Raw genomic sequence first — 22,541 nt, 5'->3', positions numbered from 1 at the left:
ATATTCATCTTGTCTTCAGTGATTTTTTTTATTTAGATTCATCACGTTTTGATAGTAAAATGATTTATTTTTGAAGCATTCATTAATATTTACCCCTGGGGCCTTAGTTTCCTCATTTGTAAGTTAAAGGAGTTAGATTAAATGGTTGATCTCTAAAGTTTATTTCCAGTTCTTTGGGCCTGTTTTTCTATGTGGTGAATAACCATTGCACTAATGCAATAACTATTAATAATGATGATGAATCTTGTGATCCTGTGTAATAGATTACCAGCCCACTCACATGGCTGCTAATAGTAATGATAATAAAATTTTTCAGTCCCATGTAGGGATTTAAAATATGACGACTACTAATAGCAGTGATTATGATGGTAACAATGATTCTTCCATCCTGACTTCACAGGGCATTTCACCTCACATTCCTAAGTCACATTTAGGGAAAATTCCTAAGAAGAAACCAAATTATTCCAAACTTTTTCTAAATTTAAAAGTAATTACCCTGACAGGTAGCTTATATATATACAATTTATGATCTACAAATCATGGAATTGACCACAAGATAAAAATATCAGCAACTCCTCTTGTACTGCAGGATCTCTAATATGTTTCTTCAAGAAGATAGTTGTGAATTATGAATCCTATCACTGAGATTTCTCTATAAATCTATATAAAAAATAGATGATTGTCCTGTACTTGGTTAACACTAAAGGTATTTTATTTTAAAAATATAAAGAGAATAATAAACTAGACATTGGGAAACAGATACAAAGTGCATGTTTCACAGGTAAAAACTGCCTGTGTTCTTTGTGTAAACTCCTCCTAATAATAAAAATACTAGATTAATTATTAAATAAGGAAAGAAGATTTGAAAGAAGGAGGTTCTTTTTCCTAGCAAAGCTGATTCAAAATCAGCTAGGCACCTGATACTGTTAAATGAGAAAAGAGGGCAGCAGTTTTCTTCCACTGCTTCGTATCCACGAGTTTGATACTCCTGCCCTGTAGCCTTCAACTCTTTTCTTATAGGGAGATACTACCCTCTAGTGGTGTAAAAAGAAAATTGAGAAACTAGTGCAAAGCCCCATTATTAACACTCCCTTAAAAAGGACAAATGTATTTGTAATTTCAGGAGGTTATTTTATTCTATTGGAATAATCATTTAGAGTGTTGAAGTATAGATGTTTTTGAATTTAAATTTTTTAAATGCTATATTTGACTTGGTACTTCAAAATCTCAATCTATAATTAATAAGTATTGTGAAACAATAGAAATGTGTGAAGATGTTTTCTAGTTTTTTCTGAAATTTGTGACTATGCTCAGTTGTCTCTTTTTTGATCTGTAGTTACCGCTGTCTGGCTCTCCTGTATTGGCGGATGTTTCGACTCAAAAGGGACCATGCTGTAAAGTATTCAAAAGCACTTATTGACTATTTCAAGGTATTATCTTACTTTGTAGATTGCTTGTAACTTAATATTGGTTATAGAACATACTGTATATTGTTTAAAGACCTCATTGAAGGTAAATGTGATTGACAGAATCCATTGCTTTCAGACAGTTGACAGTGTATTCCCTCAGTGTATATATGAAACCTGTTTACAATACAGTCATAGAGTTATAGGACTAAGGAGGCCTTGGAAAAGCCATCTAATGTATCTCCTTATTTCTGAATAGTCCGTGGCTTCATAGTATTGCTTAAACCCTCAAGAGAAAGAATACCCTTAATCCCTTAACAACCCATTCTAATATTTAACTATCCTATCAGGACATGGTTTCTTACAGCTAATCCAGGGAATTCCTTCTTCCCTTGAACTATATTTTCTCTTGTTTTTTTGTCTTTCATTTATTTAGAGGAAAGCTCACCATTCTCTAGTCTATAGCATAATACTCTACCATTTTTTATCAATGTGACCTTGACCTGTCATTTCATTCCTCTGTGCCTTTTTAGTTTCCTTTCAAATGAGAGAGTTAGTCTAAATGAGTTGTAAGACCCCTTCTTGCTCTTAAGTTAGGATGCTGGGATCTTTCACATACATGGTAACAGTTCCTTTGTCTAGTTTCATTCATCTCAGAGACTCCTATTGACACAAGTAGAAGCCACTCTTTAAGTCTCCTATGAGAATAAGAACATGAAGTATTCCCCTCCTCCTAATCTTTCTCAGAGATGACCCTTTAATCAGTGAGGACCCCTCAGGACAGTGTCAACCTTAGTCAAGCAAGGTAGCTGATTTGTAGGTAGAACAACTAGAGGCCATGTTTCTCACAATATGTATGGTAGCCACACACTTCTCAGGAAATTTAGGAGTCAGTTGCCATCCTGACTCCTCAGAAAGTTTTCTGGCCTCACTAAATAATTTTCTCATACATGTACTGGAGACCTTATGAACCAAATAGAAACAGTTCATATTCCTAGCTGGAAAAAGGATGTTTGTTACAGTTGTCTTCTTCATAGCATTCAACTGAACAGTTCATCCAAAATAAATAAAGTATATTCTGAGCCATGATCAATTATATATTATCTATCTCAAATGAGAAGAGGACTGGAACTAACACAACATGGCTTTGGCCTTGTTTTTGACTGAAGGGACATGGTGACAAAGTCAGAAATACAGTAAATGTTTTGAATTTTAGCACCTAACAGAAAACTCTGAAAAGAATAACCATATTAAAGGAAAGAGTTCAGTTAAATGTAAGCACTGAGTATAATGAATGAAGAGTGTATTAGAAAATTTCCCTGATATAATGATGATAGATTGTCTTCTTATTTGTCCATGCCATATTTCCGCATGTATAAAATGCTCCCATGTATAAGACTCCTCTTAATTTGGGGGCTTGAAATTTGAAAAAATGTATTATATAAAGTTATTGAACTCAAGTTTTATTCATCATAAAATTCCTACAACTTCTCATCACTGTCAAAACTTCCATTTATTAGCTTGTCCTCATCTGTGTTTGATGACGAATCATTGTCTCAGGAGAGGCTCTGACCATTCTCCTGTCTGTCCTCTAGTCTGGTTGACCACAAGCACTCCCTGGGCAAGTCTGGTGTGTGGATGCATGCTTAGTCCATTCCATTTCATGAACCTAAAGCACCAACTGTGTTCTCCTTTGAAATCAGGACCTTCTTTTTCATCAGCAATTCTTCTTGTCTCCTGCTGAACCATCTTTTGTAGACACAGGAATTCCAATTGCCATTTGCTCTTCAATTCCCTCTCTAAATCAGGTCATTTTGCTGACTTGCCTTTCATAGCAAACCTTAGGGTTTCTTCTTCCTGTATCCAGCCTTGGATTATTTTTTCAGCTGGAGGAGGACCAAACTGATGTTCAGCAGCACACTTTCCATTCACTTTTGAACTTGAATTCATCACTGTACACAAATCTTTCCTGAGCCATTTCTGTAGAACACGGTAAACATAATCTAATATACAGGTGACATATGTGAAACAATGAGTGCAAAGACAACAAGCAGAAAAATGGGAAATGTAATTAAAAAATTCTACAACCACTGTATAAGACGCTCCCAGTCTTTAGACCCCAAATTTTTCGGGAAAGGGTGCATCTTAAACATGGGGAAGTTTGGTAAGTTCAAAATAGGTGCCATGTCAAACATAAGACATGATTCTTCTCCTTTGGAAATTTATAATACAAAGTAAGTATTTATAATTAGAGAGTATTAAAACATTGACTGGAATTCAGTTATTATAAAACCTTTGGGCAAAAAAAATTACAATATGGTGGGAAGGACTTCAGTGTCCCAATGCAAAGCTAACTCTCAAAGATGATCTTTCTGTCCATACTCACTTCCCTTTAAATTATATGGCTTCAACTTTTAGGATGGCTAGGCAGATTAAATATTCTCTTTTCTGCTTACCATTCTTCACCTTTTTTTCTGGTATCCTAGAATTCTTCTGCTCAGGTTTAATTACAGTAAAAGTATACTGTTAATAGCCTGTATTGGATGGCTAAATTTTAATAACTAGCAGAGAAAAATAAAACTGTTGTATCCATTAGTGCTAGATTAAGAAAAGTATCACTCTAAAATAGTGGTTCATGTGTTAGTTTCTTTTTCCCCCTCCTTATGTAAGTAGTTTTATTTTCTTAGTAAACACCATAGTATACACAATTCTATATTTGTATTTGTATGATACTTATTGCTTTTGTCCTTCAGATTTCTGATATAACTTGCAACTTTGAATAACTAACACTACTCATATGAAGTAAAAATTCATTCTCCATTTCTAAAAGTGCCTCTGTGGTCCTTAGCTTTCTTTGATTTGTTAAATCAAAGCAACACTTCTCTCTGCAGAACCAAAGTGATACCTGTGTATTAGACTCCAAAGAAGAAAAATTCATATCAGTCTCATAAAAACCATTTCTCCTATAAACAGTCCTATGGATTAACATTCAAGAAAGCATTATTAGTTTAAAAATATTTAGGAATGATCTATTTAATATCTTTTACTGATAAATGCAAAACTTTTTAAATTTCTGAATACAAATGTTTGCCTCGTGTACTATGATCTTCTTACCATATTAGAAAAAATTAATTGCTGTATCTTTTAGGGAAGCCTATTGAATAATTTGCTTCTGGAGTAAATTTAAAGTATATTCTTTATTCTTTTATTTCATTTTTAAAATTCTTTTCTATCTCTGATTTTATATGTTACTGTTTAAGTTTGCAATGATGCATCTTGCTGCTTCTTTCTTAAGAAAATTGAACCCTCAGTAAATCCATTTTTGTCCTTCCACAGAATTCATCTAAAGCTGCCCAGGCCCCATCTCCATGGGGTGCCAGTGGAAAGTAAGTTGACTTTACTGAATGGAATTCTCCATGACCCTATGAACTGCTTTTATCATCCAAGTGCACCACCCCACATTTATCTTCAATATTTTGCTTTTCAATCTTATTCTGTATAGGAGCACAGGAACTCCATCTCCCATGTCTCCTAGCCCTTCTCCGGTCAGTTCAGTGGGATCTCAAGGGAGTCTCTCAAGCACTAGCACCCCTTCACCATCATCCATAATTAGCATTCCACATAGGATCCATCAGATGGCAGCCAACCATGTCAGCATCACCAACAGCATTCTGCACAGTTATGACTACTGGGAGATGGCTGACAACCTCGCCAAGGAGAACAGAGGTATACAATGTGAAAACAAAAGCAAAAAAACCCTTGCCACTAGCTAGAATCTAGAGAAGCAGTTGATCTACTGGCATGATATAAGTTTTAGCTGTCATGGTAAACTAAAAAAATTCTAAAAAGGGAGTCAAAAGATTAAAGTTTGAGTCCAAACACTACCCACATTTCCTACCATTAGAAAAAGCAGTGGAATTGTAGCTACAAGATCTGTCTATACATCTCAGACCTTCACCTGCCCTTGGTCAAGTTTCTTTTAACTGTGGTTCTTCAGTATTCACATCTATAAAATGAGAATAATAAAATCTGCAAAATCACCCAGTAAGAAAAGTACTGTTTTCCTCAATCAAATGTATTGTATATCTAGTATGAAGAAAGTTCAATTTATGGTTTTTGGAAGGGCATAAAAATATGAAACGTAGTTTCTGATATCAAGGAATTTGGAGACTTATAGGGAAGCCAATACAAGCAGTATATGTTAAGTACCAAATGAATAGTGTCCCAGACAATAAGTTCTGAGGAGAGTTCAGAAGAGAACTGCAGGATGGCAGGTCATATGTGGCTTTATGGCTTCAAGAAGGAGTTGATATTTGAGCTGGGCCTTGAAGGATCAGTAAACAAGAACCTTACAGGTGAGAAAAACAGGATGAGATAACAAAAAAGGATTGAAAATCTTTTTTTAAATTCTTGAAAAATAGCAAGTATATCATGGTTCTTGACTAGAAAAGGGATTTCTTTAGGGTAACAGCAGGAGATAAAGTTGGAGTCAGATTTGAGGAAATCATAGAATTTTAACATTAGAAGGAACTTAGAGGTCTTCTAACCTAAGGATCCCCAAAAGTAGTCACTCATTCTCCATATAAGCATTTTCAATGGCAGAAAAATCACTTCTGCAAAAAGCCCATTCTCTTTTTGGTCAGTTGTAATTGTTAGAAAATTATTAGTTCTGTATATTGAAGCAAAATTCTTCCATTGTTTCTAATTCTACTCTCTTGTGCTTTGTCTTTGTGTGGCCATATCTATTATCTCTTTCACCTGAACAGCTAATCTTTAAATATTTGGAAACAATCTGCTCTATTTCTCTCTCTCTCTCTCTCTCTCTCTCTCTCTTTGCATCCTCTTTTCTCTAGGTTTAGTATCTCCTACTCCTTCAGTTATTTATTGTCCCATACAGCATCCTGGTCACTCTGTTCTAGACACTCCAGTTTATCAGTATCCCTCTAACAAGACACCGAGTCAGCACCTCATAATTCTTCAAGGTGAAATATGCATCACCAATACATAATGCCTCCTATAGTTTAGCCAAACAGAAACAGAATAGTAATCAAATGATGTTGACATCTAGGCAGAAGAGTAGATAGAACTCTGGAAGTAGATTAAGGAAAGCTGATTTCAAGACTGCCAAAAAAACAAAACAAAGCAACATAAATGCTAGTTTTTATTAGTTATTGTTGTTGTTGTCATTACTATTGCTGTTATGTTGTCACAATTGCAATCAGGAGAGGGTTGCAATCAGGAGAGAATTCTTATCCACACTGACTCACTGTGACAGGTAATGTAATCCAATATTTTCTACATACCTATCTCACAATTTTGATGGAAAATTCAGGAAATGTTAGTAAGCTGCTTTTATACACACAGTGAAAATAGAGTATAACATTTGTGTTATAAAATGAATGCCAAAGTCATTATTAGACTCAAAGATTATATATGGATATATATGTATATGTATTTTTTTAATCCCCAGGTTCCACAGTATAGACATTCTTCTTTGACTTCAGTTTAAAAGGAATTCTGGGAGTTACCTGAGAAAAAAGTTGAATACTACCTCCATTCCCCCATTTTCCTGACCCCTATTTGCAACCCTTACTTGGAGCCTGCTAAAATATAAAAAAGAAAATAAATGTGGCAAGTACCTTACTTGCTCAAGCACTGAGTAAAGGAAATCAATTCAGAAATGACAAGATTATTCCACAACAAAGGAGAAAAGTCAGTCTCTAAATGGTGCTCTATCATTATCCAAGGAGGTGATTATTCCCGTGGCTTTATGATTTTAGCAGAGCAAGGAGAGGTCCTGATACCCAAGCTGTTGTAGTTGCAAGGCATAGGAATAGGGAATGTTTACCACTTCAGTAACAAAGCTCAGAAGGGAGTGTTTTATATCAGATAGTCATTTCATCACCACTTCTGGAAATGTTTCCTGATCTTCATAGAAACCATCTTATCTTGAAATTCCAGTTCCCACTTCTGCCTTCCTGCTCCATCTTACCTCTTAGAATTGGCATTTCTGAGAACACTGATTTTATGACCGGTCTTGTCTTGGGTTTACAGTATTGCTTTTGTCCCTATGGGGAAAAGATTTCACCCCAGGCTAAGTGAATATCCTATTTATCATCTTATATAGTACAAACTACCTGAAAAGGACCGTGGTCAAGCCACTGCACTATTAACATTTTATTGATATCTTTCTTAAATCTGGACAGTTAACAAAACAACAAATCAAATCCAGATTTGTAGCTGTTTACAGATTTCTGAGGTGTAAATGTGCACATTAAACACAACTGATTTGGGTTCAAACTGGCCTCAGTAATACCATTGTACCTCTATAGAACTGGCTGGACCATCCCATGATTTTCTGATAGGCTAGTGGTCAAGGAAGGCATGAAGACCTTGAGGCATCTAAGCCCTATAATCAATCATGTATCCTGTGTCACTGTGAGAGTTCTTTCACATGCTCCACTGCCCTCTGCACCCCTACCATGTTTAATAAAGACAAAAACTATTAAAGGTAGGAGGAGCAACTCACAGCCCAAGTCCCAATTATGGTGTGGAAACACCACCTTGAGGACATTGAGTATCCTATTGTCCCACCAACATCATAAAACATCTTTGGATTTCTTGGGCACTTCAATCAAAATTGAGTCCATTGGCACTATTTTTAAATAATTCTCATTTTTCACTATCACCTCCATTCCTGGCCAGCACAATATGCAGGCAAACATACTTTATAGAAAGCAGAATTTGGATACCAAGTATATCAGGTAGTCAGGCCCTCCCACAAACTTTTAACTCTGTAGTCTCTCAGCCTGGAGCTACCTGAGCAGATCGGGCAGCACTAATATCAGTGACTGAATGCTTATATTCACCTTCTAGGCCAGCTTAACATCTGTAGCTGAAGAAAAGTCCTCAGAAGTATTCCTATGCTTCTGTGCATACATGTATCCACTTCGATGAGCAGGATACCATCTTTTCCAAAAGTGGCCCTGTTCTACATCTTATACTTGGTCACCTTCCACTTTTGATGGAAATGATTCTGTTGAAACACTTTGTAAAATATGTTCTCTGGCAAGTGACTTCAATAGAAGGAATTGGTAGGGGAAGGGCAGTTTTGGTAGATTTATTACAAACTCTGCCAACTCTCTTCTTTCCCTGGGTTAAGAAAACACTGAATTTTATTATAGACCTATCCTCACCTAAGAAATACAAACCCATTTTGTTAGAGGTAGACTCTTTGGCCAGCAGAGTTTAATTTTTCTCCCATAGTGAATATCCCATTACAACTGAGCCTACCAATCTGTTCCTGAAAGAAATTATCTGGTTGCAGAAACTTTCCTCTCATTTCACATTATTATGTGCCTCCTAGTTAAAGATTCACCTTTCCATGATACCATTCCTCAGTCTGACATGGATAACTGAGTTGTGAACAGTATCTTGGATAATACCTTCTTTCATTAGAATGACTACATTTCTCTATTTCACACCTGGATTTTTTTTTTTTTGTGGTAGTAATTTGTTCCATTCATTCCTTTCTTCATTCAGTAACACACCCTTTTTTGCAAATGATGATTTACATCAAGTTTCCCTGGAACTCCCTACATACATTACAATCCCTGTCTTTAATGACTATCTGAGGATGTCAGAGGCTGGCACAATAGAACTTACAATCACATTGACTTATGATCAAAGTGGCTTCCATCAAAATTATCCCATTATTCTCTGGACCAGGTTGATCTTTTCAGTTAAAGTTTCTGTCTTTCCCACTGCTTTGCAGATGCATGGGGAGAATGCCAGCGTCCAGCCTAGCATAATGGAAAGGAAAAGGAGGGAAATATTCTCCCATGGTTAGCTGTTCCAGTTCTGCTGCTCTGCTGCCATATCTCTCTGGAAATGTACATGGGTTTAGATCCTCACTAACTCCTGGATTCCTAATTCCAACTCTGGATTTGATGTGCCCAAGAACTCCAGATCCTGACTCAGTCCTGGTCTTTGATTTACACTTGTACTTTAGACCCCATCCCCTCTTCCCCATGAAGGAACTCTAGTTTCCTGCTTGCATCAGATGCTTTATGAGAGATCCAACAACGATCACTCCTTGAAATGATAATGATGATGATAGTAATAATTTATACAGCACTGTAAGGTTTGCAAAGGGCTATGAATATCATCTCATTTGATCCTTACCAACCCTGGGAGGTGCTATTCTATCTTCATTTTACAGATGAGCAAACAGCTACAGAGGGATGAAGTAGCTTGTACAGTTAAAACAAAGTAATAAGCATCCAAGGAGCTGATCTTGTGGCTTCTAGATACCTTGTTGAAGAGACTGAAGGAAAATGATAGATGTTTTAAAACTGTTGGGTTGAGCCAATGATCAGGATAGTGTCATTAGGGTGTTTTTTCCTATCTACATAAAGCTACTTATTGCCTGAATATCTAACTTTACCTCACTAGTGTTTGCATTTTTATTAAATGATAGAGCATCAAGTTTGACATGCTAATTATAAAAGCTAATTTAATATTTGGCCTGCATTAATAGAAGCATGGTGAACAGAAACAAAGGAGATGATAGTCTCACTGCCTTCTGACTTTAGTCAGCTATTCAATTCCAAATTTTAAGAAAGCCATTCATAAACTGGAGCATGTTCAATCTAGGAGAGAGTTTGGAAAATGCAAATTGCATCAAATGAAGATCAATCAGAACTAGAGAAGCAAAGACTTGGAAATTAGGATAACTTTGTTGTATATTTGAAGTGTTATCCTGTGGAAGAGGAATTATTAGCCTTATTTTGCTCGTTCCCAGAATAGTGTCTGCATAAAAATTGCAGATATACAATAGATTTTGGCTTAATAGAAAAATTTCTTGACAGTTAAGAGTTATTGAAAAGTCAAATGAACTGCCTCAGTCATAAGTGAATTCCTTAAAAGTAGTTGTCAGATGGTACCTGGATGACTACTCATCAAGGGTGTGGAAAGAAAGCTATTCAGTTTATGGATTGGACTAGTTGATCTCTCAGATCCCTTCCAATTTTAGAATTCTATAAGGAATGAACTTTTCTTTTTTCCAAATAGGAGTCTAAGTAGTTTCTGTTGTTATTTTTTATGTTATTGCTTAGGATTTTGGGGGGTTAACAGAATGAACATGAAGAAACAAAACATCAACCTATAAATATGCATTAGGAAACACAAAGAAATGCCCAATACCAGAAGGTGGCATCAGTGGCACAATGACTCAGAAAGAATGAAACATAAAATAGGGAGATTTTCACAGCCACAATCCAAGGCTATCCCAATAACCTGATCCTCATTTCTGCCTTGGAGAAATAAAGCAAAGCTCCCAGATATCTTTGCCCAACCAAGAGGGTGAGAGCAGTCCAAACTCTCCCTGCTCTGTCTCCCTTCACTGGTTCATTTATGGTTACCCTATTGCCTCCATTGCCTGTATGGTTCTTTTTCTCAAACTCAGAAGCTGAGTGGGTTCCCATGAGAAACATGGTACCAAAGCCAATGACAGAAATATTATTAAAAACATTGCTCCTTCCTAATATCATAAGTTTGAAAGAGCACAGAACAATCAAACAAAAGGGTGCAGATTGAGAGATTAGAATGCTGAAAAATCTCATTTAGTTAATTTGACCCAGAATTGTTATGTATTGTGATTTGCATGCCTTCTAGATAATTTATTAATGTAATCTTTTTATCTTTTCTGTTTTCCTTTTCCCTTTTTTTTCTCTCCTCTTCTGTCTCATTCTCTTCCATTCTCCTTTTCCATCCTTGCCTTTTCCTGGTATTTGTGGTCAGAACATGAATGGGACTGAATCCTTGATGAATAGAAGCCACAAGAGCTTTCTTTTCCAAATTGTTCAATGTGATTTCATTCACAAATGCGATAGGATTCCCTTTTAATGCTACTCTTCTTCCCTAGAGTTCTTTAATGATCTGGATTTGCTGATGGGGCCCGTCACCCTCCATAGCAGTATGGAACATCTGGTTCAGTACTCCCAGCAAGGACTGCACTGGCTGCGGAACAGCGTCCACTCCTCCTAGTGACCGCGGGCCAGTCAGCAAATTGTGGAGTGCTCCCCCGGGGACTGTTCAAGTGTTCTGGACACTGTGCTACCGAAATCCTCTGTCACAGCATTTATCCAAATGAAGGTGAATGTTTCTTCAGCATCGAACAATGATATTTTTCTAGGGGTGTGTGTGTGTATGTGTGTGTATGTACATACTTGTAAGTGTGTCTGTGTATATTTGTAAAAATATATGCAGATCTTCACAATTCGTCTTCTCCTCCTGTAGTCTCCATAACTTTAGGATAGGCAGAAGTGACCAGAAATGTCTGAACAAAAATGCGCACATGCGCGCGCACACACACACACACACACACACACACACACACACATTTGCTTTCTATTTCAATAGTATATCTTGGATTCTTAGAAAATTCAGCCAAAATCTCATGGGTTAATCAAGTGCAATAAAGCACATTGAAAGCTTGACTGCCAGTTTAGATGCTCCTAGAACATACATTATCGCTCCCTTTTTTCAGTCTTAATATACTGTGCCCCTCCCCTAATTGCAGATTGGTGTGAGTTGATGAGTAATTGAAAAATGGAATTGAGTATGTTATTTTTTGTGCAGGAAGTTTCAGTGAATTTCATGTTACCTTAATTATTAATCTTTTCTACTATAACTTGACCTATCATTCAGCCTTATTATCAACTAAAAAAATACAACACTAAGCAAAAGAAATTTTTCCTAATTACCTTCCTCTTCCTTCCCTCCTTCCCCCCTCCAAAAAATTAGAGTGGTAGTAATGGCATTGAAATGAACAAAAGAAAAAGATCAATGGCTTGGAACTGAAAAATATGTGGCAAGACTTTGCAGCTGAAAAGCAGGATTCACTTATGTAGGTGACATCAGACACACATATACACACATTTTCAATTCTCTGTCTCTGTTATAATGGCCATATGGAGCAATGTCTTATCTAACTGCCAGAAGTTTAAGAAATATTCTCCATGATAGCTTTCTTGCAAATGTAGGCCAAATCGAGACATAACCTAGACTGTCTCCTTACCAAAAGTCTGGGTTTGCTGCTTATCATGCTAAGAACCATTTACTATATAATAATTCCATATAATTCTCTCACTCTTCTTGCATAATTTACTAGCGCAAGGCTTTAATATTTCTTGATTTGGGAAATATTTCCAGTCACTGTTAACAAGCTGCCTTTTATTGAGGAGAGGTCTGAGGGGTGATTTTACTCCTGCAACAAAAACTACAGTTTTGTTTGGTCAACAGAGATCAGCACCTATTTGTATCCTCTGTAATAAGTCATATGCATATTTCCTTTTGCCATCATTGCATTTCTGTATCTTAGTAACTTTATGTTCATTCTACTGACATCTTTTATTGTTTTCAGTTTTCATTGAAAATATAGCCTTAATCAGATTTTTGTCACTTCTAAATTTAGCTTTGAAGTTGAGAAAATATGTCCCAGAAAAAAAAATCTTGGGGGTCATAAAAAATAGCCATATCTTTCCAAAGCTTAACATTTCCAAACTCTGTGTGTGCATATACACATATGCCCATATACATACACATATAAACATACATATACATGTATGTGTGCTTATAAATTGTGATGTATTTGTATAATGCATTCTATTAACACCACCATTGCATACATAATATCAGGTCTCCCTAAAAAAGGGATATGATATAGTATGTTGCTTAAACTAATTCACAGCAGTAGAGCTAGCAAGGATGTAAAAGAGATGCTGACATGCACCCGGCCTCTACACACTGATGTTCTCATTCCTTTGGTTGTAGCATGTTCCCCATTTTTCAACCTGAATATTTACTTGGAAAGTCAAGTCTACCAAAATTCCTTAGCTCTATTTACTGGTTTCAAGAACTATCTTGGTGATGATTTTGAAGTTAACTTGAAATTTATGCCTCAATTAGTGAAGGCCTTACCAAACTTTTCTTGGGCTTTTGTCTCAGGGTGTTTGGGTTATATTAACTCAGTATTATTTTTTCAGTATTCATTTCATCTTGTGTGTTGCATAGATTTTCTTTATAGGTATCCCTGACCAGTAATTGGCACATCTCTACAATTCTGCCCTCTTTTGGAAACTTTACTTGCATATAGAAAATTTAGAATCAAATTTTTTTAATCCTTATGAACTCTGAAGAAAGTTTTTATGCCGCTCACATAGACTGTGTTCCATAGAGATGCTTTGCAATTCAGGATGAATGAATACTCTCCTGTGATGCTGTAACATAGCTTGCATCCCAGGTATCTCTACTAAATCTTTTTAAGTTATGTACATTTTGTTTCTGGTAACCCCCCTGGATTTAATCATGAAACTGAATTAAATGAGGGATTACACTTAGACTGATTATGTTGACAGCATCTTGGCTGGTGACTTGGAAATCATTATTTCAGACAAGGCTTTTAGCATTGGGTCATTTTGGTGACAATTAGAGTAGGTGATTATATCACAGGGATTTGTTTCCTCTGTCCTGAATGGTAGGGCAAAAGCATCTGTTTCATTTGGAAACAGAAAAACTGTGACAAGATAATTTTAATGACTCATCTTCTCTTGATTGCTGTGTGAAAGTCATTCCTATCCTATCCATTTTCATTCTTTTAATTTTCTATATATCTTTGCATTTAACCTCTTTAATTTTGGAGACAAATTCTGTTCTCAGGAACCAAATATGGGCTTGATTGATTGAGGTCAAGCCCTCTGAGACTTTAATAGGAGTTTGCCCTTAATCACAATGACAGAATTATCTTCAACTGGGAGTAATCCAACATACCAAGCCAAAATCTGGCATTTGTTATACAGTCCTTGTGAAATATTTTGATTAGATATGACTTCACAAATCAAACTTGTGCAGAATTATGCAAAAAAGAGAGTTTTGGTTAAAATGCATATTTCTTAATATTGTAGATAGGAACTGAGTCCCAAAAAATGAAAGAAATGAAATAAAAATAAGTTGAAGTGCTTTCAAAGTGTTTACTACATTTAAGCACATGAAATGCAATACAAGGAAACTTTCTGCACTAAAAATCAATTATCATATTTATAACAATTATATATGCATTGCATCATGATGTGTACATTTCTGGCACTCCATACATAATATACAGTTTGTGTAAATGAATACATTTAAATATATGTATACAAAACAGCTAAACCATAAAAATATAGTCAGCCTGAAGGATATTACTAGTGCCTAAATATTGAGTACATGTCACTGGATGTTCATTTCATCTTGGAAGTGCAGTAATTGTTACAAAACTAATTAGTGCAGCTAACATTACTTAAGATCACATCTTTGAAACTGTGCAGTAGTATTTATGTATAATATATATGAAGTATATATACACATGTATACATGTATATTTTTAAATAACATTTTTCCACAGTTTTCACAGTTTTTCCAGAGATACTGTTAAAAAAATCTATATTACACAAAAAAAAAACCAGAATTTTTTTTCCTAAGAAAGTAGACACTCTGCACACCCAGTTAGCATTGTGGTTTATCTGTTTCTAGATACCCAAGAGACTTTAGCAGTCACCAGCCTTAATGCATGTACAGAATATTCTTGTGATTTATCTGTGGTTTTTTTTAATCCTCATGAAATTGGAATTTATAAACATGTCTGCCTTTCTGAGGTTGCAGATGTTACATTAAGTGATTTATGCTGTAAAATGGGAGAAGTTGAATTGTAAGTAAAAAATATCAACTGAATTCCATAAATTTTTATAAGAAAAATTCAAAATTGAAGTGTTTTTCAAATATCTTTCATTCATGGAACATCCTTTTTATGCATATTTTTATTGAATACCTACTAGACAATTAGCATAATAAGCCTAATTCTTGATGCAAAGATATATATTCTCTTCATGAATTCTATCGTTCCTTCCTTTTGCTGCCCCTCCAAACCCTCTATAAATATGTACACACACACACACACAGTCCAAAAGAAACAAAAGATCTCAGAAATGCATGTTTTAACACTTGTATTTTTGAGTCTAAATAGCATAGATTTATTTATTCCTGAGTTACTTTTTAGCTAGTTATCTACTGTCAGTGCTGAAATGAATTGTCTGAGCTCATCTTAAACTGAAGGAGCAAAAATGACTTAACTTGAAGTGTGCCGTTTTCCATCTCCTGGCACCATTCTACAATAACCTTTGCTAGCTTTAAAAAAAAAAAACTTAATGTGAACTTTTACTTCAGGAAAATGCAGGTATTAGAACATTGACTTGGCATACTATGTCCTCCTAAGTAGGAAAAATGCCTTTTTTTAGAAAAAAAATTACATCTTAAGTCTCTCCCTTTAGAATTTTCTCTACCTTTGTCCATTTCAATGAAGTTATTTCAAACCCTTTCATTTTTCGCCCTGCTATACTATTTAGATCTGTTCACAAATATTTATTTGGCCAAAAAGTAGGAATAAGTAACTTCAGAGTTGCATTGAGCTAGTCAAATTAGTTCAGTTAATCTCTGTACCAGTATCTTTGGTGTACTGATCATGAAAGACTGGGAGAGAGGAGGGAGAGAATATTTTGCATTCTTTCCATTTAGGAGGTAACTTTTGGAGCTAATGTATCCTTTGGAACTGGTCTTTCCCACATTGGGTTAAACTTAATTGAGGGCTAAACTTCCAACAGAATCACTTTTTGTTTTGCAGCGCTTCCATTTTATCTGAAACTTGGAACCAATGGAGATTCACAAAACATAAAAAGAAAAGTGAAAACCAATAACAAATAAAACTGAGTTTCAAATTTGGGGTCAGTTCTTCTATTCTCTCATGTGACCATTTCTAAGATACAGCAGCATTTAAATCTTAACAGTTGTTCTGGCTAATGACATAAGAATCATTCAGACTTCTGATTCATTTTCCCTTTGTTCAAACTGAAATAGTCTACTGTCAGACAGACTATACTTGTTTGTTTGACATAAGGAAAATTATAAAAACTACCCTCTCTAACTAATTGCATATGACCGTGGTTCATTTTTATAATTAATTGGTACCATAAGTCCACTGGGGGGTACACTGTTGATGGGATGCAGAGGGATTTGGCATCACAGCTCTCACTCACACTAATGGGAATCAGGGGATTAAATCCCCGTGTATTAAGTTGACAACTTACCTCTTACAGCCAATTTTTAAATGCATTGATCTGAAGAGTGAATGCAAGACAATAATTATTAGTGAACACTGGGCACAGCTGTAGTGTTTAAGAGTCAGTAAGTATTGATGAGATTTGAAAAACTAAATAATACCCTGTTGATTTTATATGGCAAAAATCATTTTTGTTTCTAAAAATGGTTCTTAGCTTTAGGGGTTTTGTAGACCTTGTAGAAAATGTAAGTTTTTTTAGGTTTTTTTATTGTATTTTACCAACTGTGTGACTCTGGACAAGTTACACACTACTTCTCTGTGCCTCGGTCTCCTCATCTATAAAATTAGAAGGTTGAACCCAGTTGATTCTAACATCCTTTCCACATCTGTATCAGTGATTGTGGGTTGGGTTCTTTTTTTCATTTTTCCATAAGGTAAAAATTGATGTTTTCCCTGGAATTGTAGAGGGGTGAGGATTGGGGTGTTAAGTGGGTTGAGGGGGCAGTGATCCTGGATACTCAAAACTGAGCAAACTAGGAAGAATAAGGAACAATATTTATATCCAGAGATGTGCCTCTGGAGAATATCTTCCTGGATTTATTCACTGTGGCTGAAGATATTCAGCATTTAAAGGAATTCTCTTCATATCCCTTCTGTCAACTTGCCCCAGCTATATATAGATCACTACAAAGCCAGGACATGGCTCTACAAGTTATGATGGCAATAATCCTATGCATAACCCCTCTCCCCCCAATCTTTAGTTAGAGAAACTACTGTAGCATCACCAAAGTCTTCACAAATAGATAGAGGCATATTTGTGTAGTAAAATATAAACTCCAGCAATTTGCATACTATTTAATAATCTCTTACAATTTCTAGAGTAATTATCTCAGACCAAATGCCCTTCTCTATGATCTGCATTGTTCTTTCGTCTATTCCCCCCGCCCCATGCAATACTCTAGAAGTCACAGATTTAGTATCTTGACTTTTTCAGTAGGACAGAGTCAAATCATAGTAGAACACAGAAAGTAAAACTGCAGTAGGTGAGTGGAGGGAGTAGGATCCCATCCTTCCTACTGCCCTGTTTTATGCAACCTTGAGCAAAACTGCTTTTCCTTGCCTCAGTTTCTTCCTTGGTAAATGAGATTCACAACACCACCTACCTCACTGAGACAACAAGAGAATCAAAGATTTATTTATGTACTTTGAGATCCCAAGTTACCAAGTGCTCAGGAGGTATTAATGCCGTAACTATGGCAGCAGCACTCATAAAGAATATTCAGTACATCTGCAAACCCTCATATTCAAACCTGTGGGAATCATGAGACAGAAAAACCATACTCCCCACCATTAACCTTTTAACAAAGATTCCCAGTATCAACTTTGATTCAAAAAACTAGAAACTGGAGAGTGACTAGAATAATCTCTATACCTTTGGGAAAGGGGAAGAGGGAAATGCAGATTCCCAAGGCTAGGAAATTTTCCCTCTGGCCAGTGTGTGAAGAAGATAGATGTTGCCTTTGTTGCTTTGCTGTTTCTAGCCATGTGCAGAGTACTAATTAACAAATAAGAGAGTATGTATTCTCTTCACCAGGTGCATCAGGGTTGCTAAGTAACTTATGCTTGGTGACTTAGTCTCCACCCTCCTGTGACCCAGACTTATTTTTCATTGTTTGGTCTTGGGAAATATGAGATCATCTTGCTGAAAAGAGGAAGCATCTTCCTCAAGTTACTATTCCCTACCACCTCCCCACAAATAGGAAAATAATTCACTGAAAATCTCGCTTCAGACATTTGCATCAGTGTCTAAGTGGTTGCTGCTAAGCCTAGTCTAAAAATGGGAGCTATTTTCACCCTAGCTTAGTAATGTAAACCTTTTCTGATCTTTCTCCCTATAGCCTTTAATTCTATGGGACTGAGTGAAAACAATAGGACTCACATGCCATTTTTCTTTCTGAGGATAAAATGTGTCTAAAAGTCTGCCTCAGAGGGGTGGTCTGCCAGCATAGGACTTGGATCTGTCCTAAGAAAAACCTTTGTTGGTATAATGATAAAAAGAATCTCCAATAGACTAAGATGGGGCCCTTTGAATGGTAATTATGGACTAATCATTTGTCAATACAAGCTGAAGAAAAAACGTGCATTATACTAGGTTTGTTCAGGCCCTCAAATGATAAGTATATTTATCCAAAACCAAACATCTGGATGAATACTGGAACATGCAGCCTGTCATTAGGGGATTTGGGGTTATGGAAATTGGTTATATAAATGATAAAATGAAATTTTTACTTACTAGTGGAAGATAATAGTAGAGATAACATCAATCAGATTGTCAAGTGTCCCTATACCCTGACCCTGGAGAATAACAAGAAACTTTATTAAACAATAATTGAAAATCAGTACTTCCCTTCTTTGGGCCACTAGGAGTAACTTGATCAGCCCTCTCAATTCTGAGGCCACCAAAAAGGGTCAATGGATGTGATCTACAAAAACAGTGCTTAAGTAAGTAAATACAGAGACAAAGTGAAGCTCTTCTGGGGTTAATTCTGGCAAGTGTGAATGTGGCTATTTGAAGGAAAAGCTCCAAAATGATTGCACTAGCTGCATTAAAACCCACTATAATAAAATGTAATTGCTAATAACTTTGGGTTTCATTTCTAATAACATTTTCCCCCAACCTGAGTGTTAATTACTAAATATTTCTCCTACAATAATTGTCAGTAGTCACAGAATACTTTCAGGGGTAGGTGTTGAATTTGTTAATCTGTAGGATCAAGTTGTTGAAATCCTATTTAATTTACATCACCTCATGCAAGAATCTAAAATTCCATAGTTATGTCATGTCAGTAACTGGTATTTATTCATAGAAAAAGGCCCATATAACACAAGGACATCAAAGAATCATGTTTTGCCCTTGAAAGTTCCATAAAATTCCATTCAAATCCTTACCCTTACATGTCATCTCACATTCTTGGCTTTCTGGAAGCTGCTGGCAACTCAGGAGCCCAACTCATTTCCAACTAGATTTTTATAATGTTCCAGACTTTAGTCTCTACAGTACCAAATTATAGACCCTTCACCTGTCCCTAACTTACAGGAATTGGTCAGAGTGATTGTAGAATTGAACGATTTTTTTTAATGGGACTATTCTGTACAGTAATTTATGCTGTAAAAATGTACATATTATCATTGTAGCACTGATGAATGATTTGAAGTGCTGTATTTATTAGATCAGTTACCATTTTCATTTTGTCTGTTCATTCTATATTAAGATGACTTAATTTTATTTTTGTTACATGATATTCATTTAGGGGCTCTTTGTCAATGCCTTTGGACCCTATAATGGAGAAAACCCAGAATTTATGTTGATACACAGTGGCTATTTTAATTGAAATAGGTGTGATGATTTCACTATGCATCAAAATGGGAAATTATATATTACTAATGATGGTGAGCAAAGTGATTACTAGATGCCATGAATGCAGACCAGTGACTTTGATGAGGTTCACTTTTTTATTTCTTTCTCATGAACTGTTCATTCTAAAGGAAATAAAAGTGAATACACAGGAAAAACAAATCCAGTTGTTTCCCCATGACTTGTTCTTAGCCCCTGGACTTCTTCCTAGAAGTTTGGAATGCAAGGGCTATATGGCTTGAACTTGGTGGTTCATAGCTGCCTAAATAAACATAAACATGAAATTTCCTTTTTTTTCCTCTTCTCCTTTCTCTAAAAGGGCAGAAAATAAATTTGGTGTCAATACCCAGATATTTTCGCCCCATTCCAAACAAACAAAATCCCCAAAGCAAAGTGCAAATGTTCCAATGGCAGGTTTAGAAGGGGTGGGAAGCCTATCTCTTATTGATTTGTTTCTGGTTTTGTGTATTTTGTCTGATTTTAGAGTTCACATGTACAAAGATAATGGAATCACAGACAACTTGTTTTACTGTTTGGAGATTTTGCTGTTTCTATAATTCATATGAAACCCATGTAGCACAGTTTCTGGAATGGTAAAACATCTTACTGTAATGTAACAGAATGAGCCTTAAGGATTTGTAAGAATAAGCACTTTTATATTACAAAGTAAATATTAATTCATCAGTAAGATTACTTTTTTAATGTGACAATAAACCATAAAATCAACATCTTTCTGTCTCAAATATGTCTCATCTGTTTCTTTTTTTAAATATCTGAGTGTGGAATGCTGTCATTTCTCAGAGTTAGAGGTTTGGAGATGTCTCTGTAACCCTCAAACCACAAAATAACCTCTGCCCCGTACTCACTACCAAAGTTTAAAAACACCTAGATGCCTTTTGAACAAACATCAGTATTAACACAAGGAACTAAGAATGAGTTGGTAAAAGATCAGATGAGATACTGTATGCAAAATGTTTTGCAAATCCTTAAGGGCTATCTAAATGTAAGCCATTATTATGATTCTGATAAAGAAATTGCCTTTGATATTTAGAGATTTGCCATTAGATGTCCTATCTACCATAACAGGCAGTGGTCAAAAAGCACCTGCCTTCGAGTCTCTGCTCTACTGTGTGAGTTTCAGTGTTTTCATATATAAAAAGAGGAGATAGTACTAAATAATCTCTGAGATCCCTTCTACTTCCAAGTCCATCTTACATTTTATGATACAGTTAAACTGCTCTTCTCTGTGTTCTTCACACAAGACATACATACTATTATCTGTTCTCAGGGGTCTTCTAGCTACCCCTGCCTTGGGCTTAGAACACATTCTGTCCTTACCTCTGCCTCCCAGAATCCCTCTCTAAGATAAAGCTTAAGTTCCACCTTAGACATACTTTCCAATCAATCAATATTTACTGAGCACCTACTCCATATGTATTGAGAAGACAAATACAAAGAATTAAGCAATACTTCCTCAAAGTGGTTTTACGTTTTCTAATGAGGGAGACAAGCACACACAAAAATATTTACAACATAAATATGTGATAGTTAAATACAAGGTAATTTGGAAAAGATAGCTCTAGCATTTGAGGGTACCAATGAAAGCTTTCAATTGGGGCTTCACAACTCCCCTAGGTGAATGAGACACCCCACTTTTCTCTGTGTTTGACTTGCTCACCCTGCCTGCTTTCACTAGTAAGTAACTACAGCCACATTCAGAATCTCTCAGGGCAGTTGTTAGGAGTGATTTCACCCAACTATATGCCAGTAAAACTGAAATGGATGGATTATTTAAAAAAATATAAATTTCCCAGATTAACAAAAAAGAATAGAAAAATTACTCTCTCAGAAAAGGAAATTGAAGAAGGTTTAAATGAATTCTCAAAAGAGAGATAGCTGAGGGGGAGAGGAACCAGGACCACATTGATGTACAAGAAAATTCTACCAAATATTGAAAGGAAAAATAATTCCAATACTACATAAGTTATCTGAAAAAAATAAAGATGAAATGTGGGCTGGTTAGGAAAGTTATAAACACAATTGACCATATTAATAGCATAAGCAACATAACATCATTAATAGAGCCTAAAAAAGCTTTTGATAAAATATAAAAACTAGTCCTATTTTTTAAAAAATCACTAGTAAGCATAGAAATAGAGCTTTCTTGAAAATAATTATCTAAAACCAAGCATTATCTCTTATGGAGACAAGCTAAAAACTTTCCAGAAAGATCAAAGCTGGAAAGTACACTATTAACATCACTAGTCAATATTTATCAGAAATGCTAGCTACAGAAATAAATTAAGGAAATTAACGGAATAAACAAAGGCAAAGAAGAAAAAACTACTACTTTTTGCAGATGGTTTCCTAGAAAACCCTAGAGTCAACTAAAAAAATTACCAAATCGACAATTTCAGCAAAGTTGCATATAAAATAAAACCACACAAATTCCCTACATTTTTGCATAGTACCAAAAAGAAAAGAAAACCCACCAGGAAGATGTAGAAAGAGAAATTCCATTTAAAATAACCACAAACAGCATAAAATACTTAGGATCCTACCTGCCAAG

General features: G+C 35.6%; 1 protein-coding gene across 2 annotated transcripts in view; it reads left to right on the top strand.

The window, feature by feature from the left end:
• Positions 1 to 14,939, top strand: part of AFF3 (ALF transcription elongation factor 3) — a 679,787-nt gene extending 664,848 nt beyond the window's left edge. For both annotated transcript variants that reach the window (XM_074213791.1, XM_074213792.1), the window contains exons 18-21: positions 1,337 to 1,430; positions 4,743 to 4,792; positions 4,909 to 5,132; positions 11,332 to 14,939. In XM_074213791.1, coding sequence (XP_074069892.1) covers positions 1,337 to 1,430; positions 4,743 to 4,792; positions 4,909 to 5,132; positions 11,332 to 11,453 — 490 coding nt within the window. In that variant the 3' untranslated portion in view covers positions 11,454 to 14,939. The remainder of the gene's footprint in view (positions 1 to 1,336; positions 1,431 to 4,742; positions 4,793 to 4,908; positions 5,133 to 11,331) is intronic.
• The last annotated feature ends 7,602 nt before the right edge of the window (positions 14,940 to 22,541 follow it).

Source organism: Macrotis lagotis, chromosome 1 (assembly GCF_037893015.1).
Source record: "Macrotis lagotis isolate mMagLag1 chromosome 1, bilby.v1.9.chrom.fasta, whole genome shotgun sequence".
Classification (NCBI taxonomy): Eukaryota; Metazoa; Chordata; class Mammalia; order Peramelemorphia; family Peramelidae; genus Macrotis; species Macrotis lagotis.
This window is presented reverse-complemented; position numbering and strand designations above follow the sequence as displayed.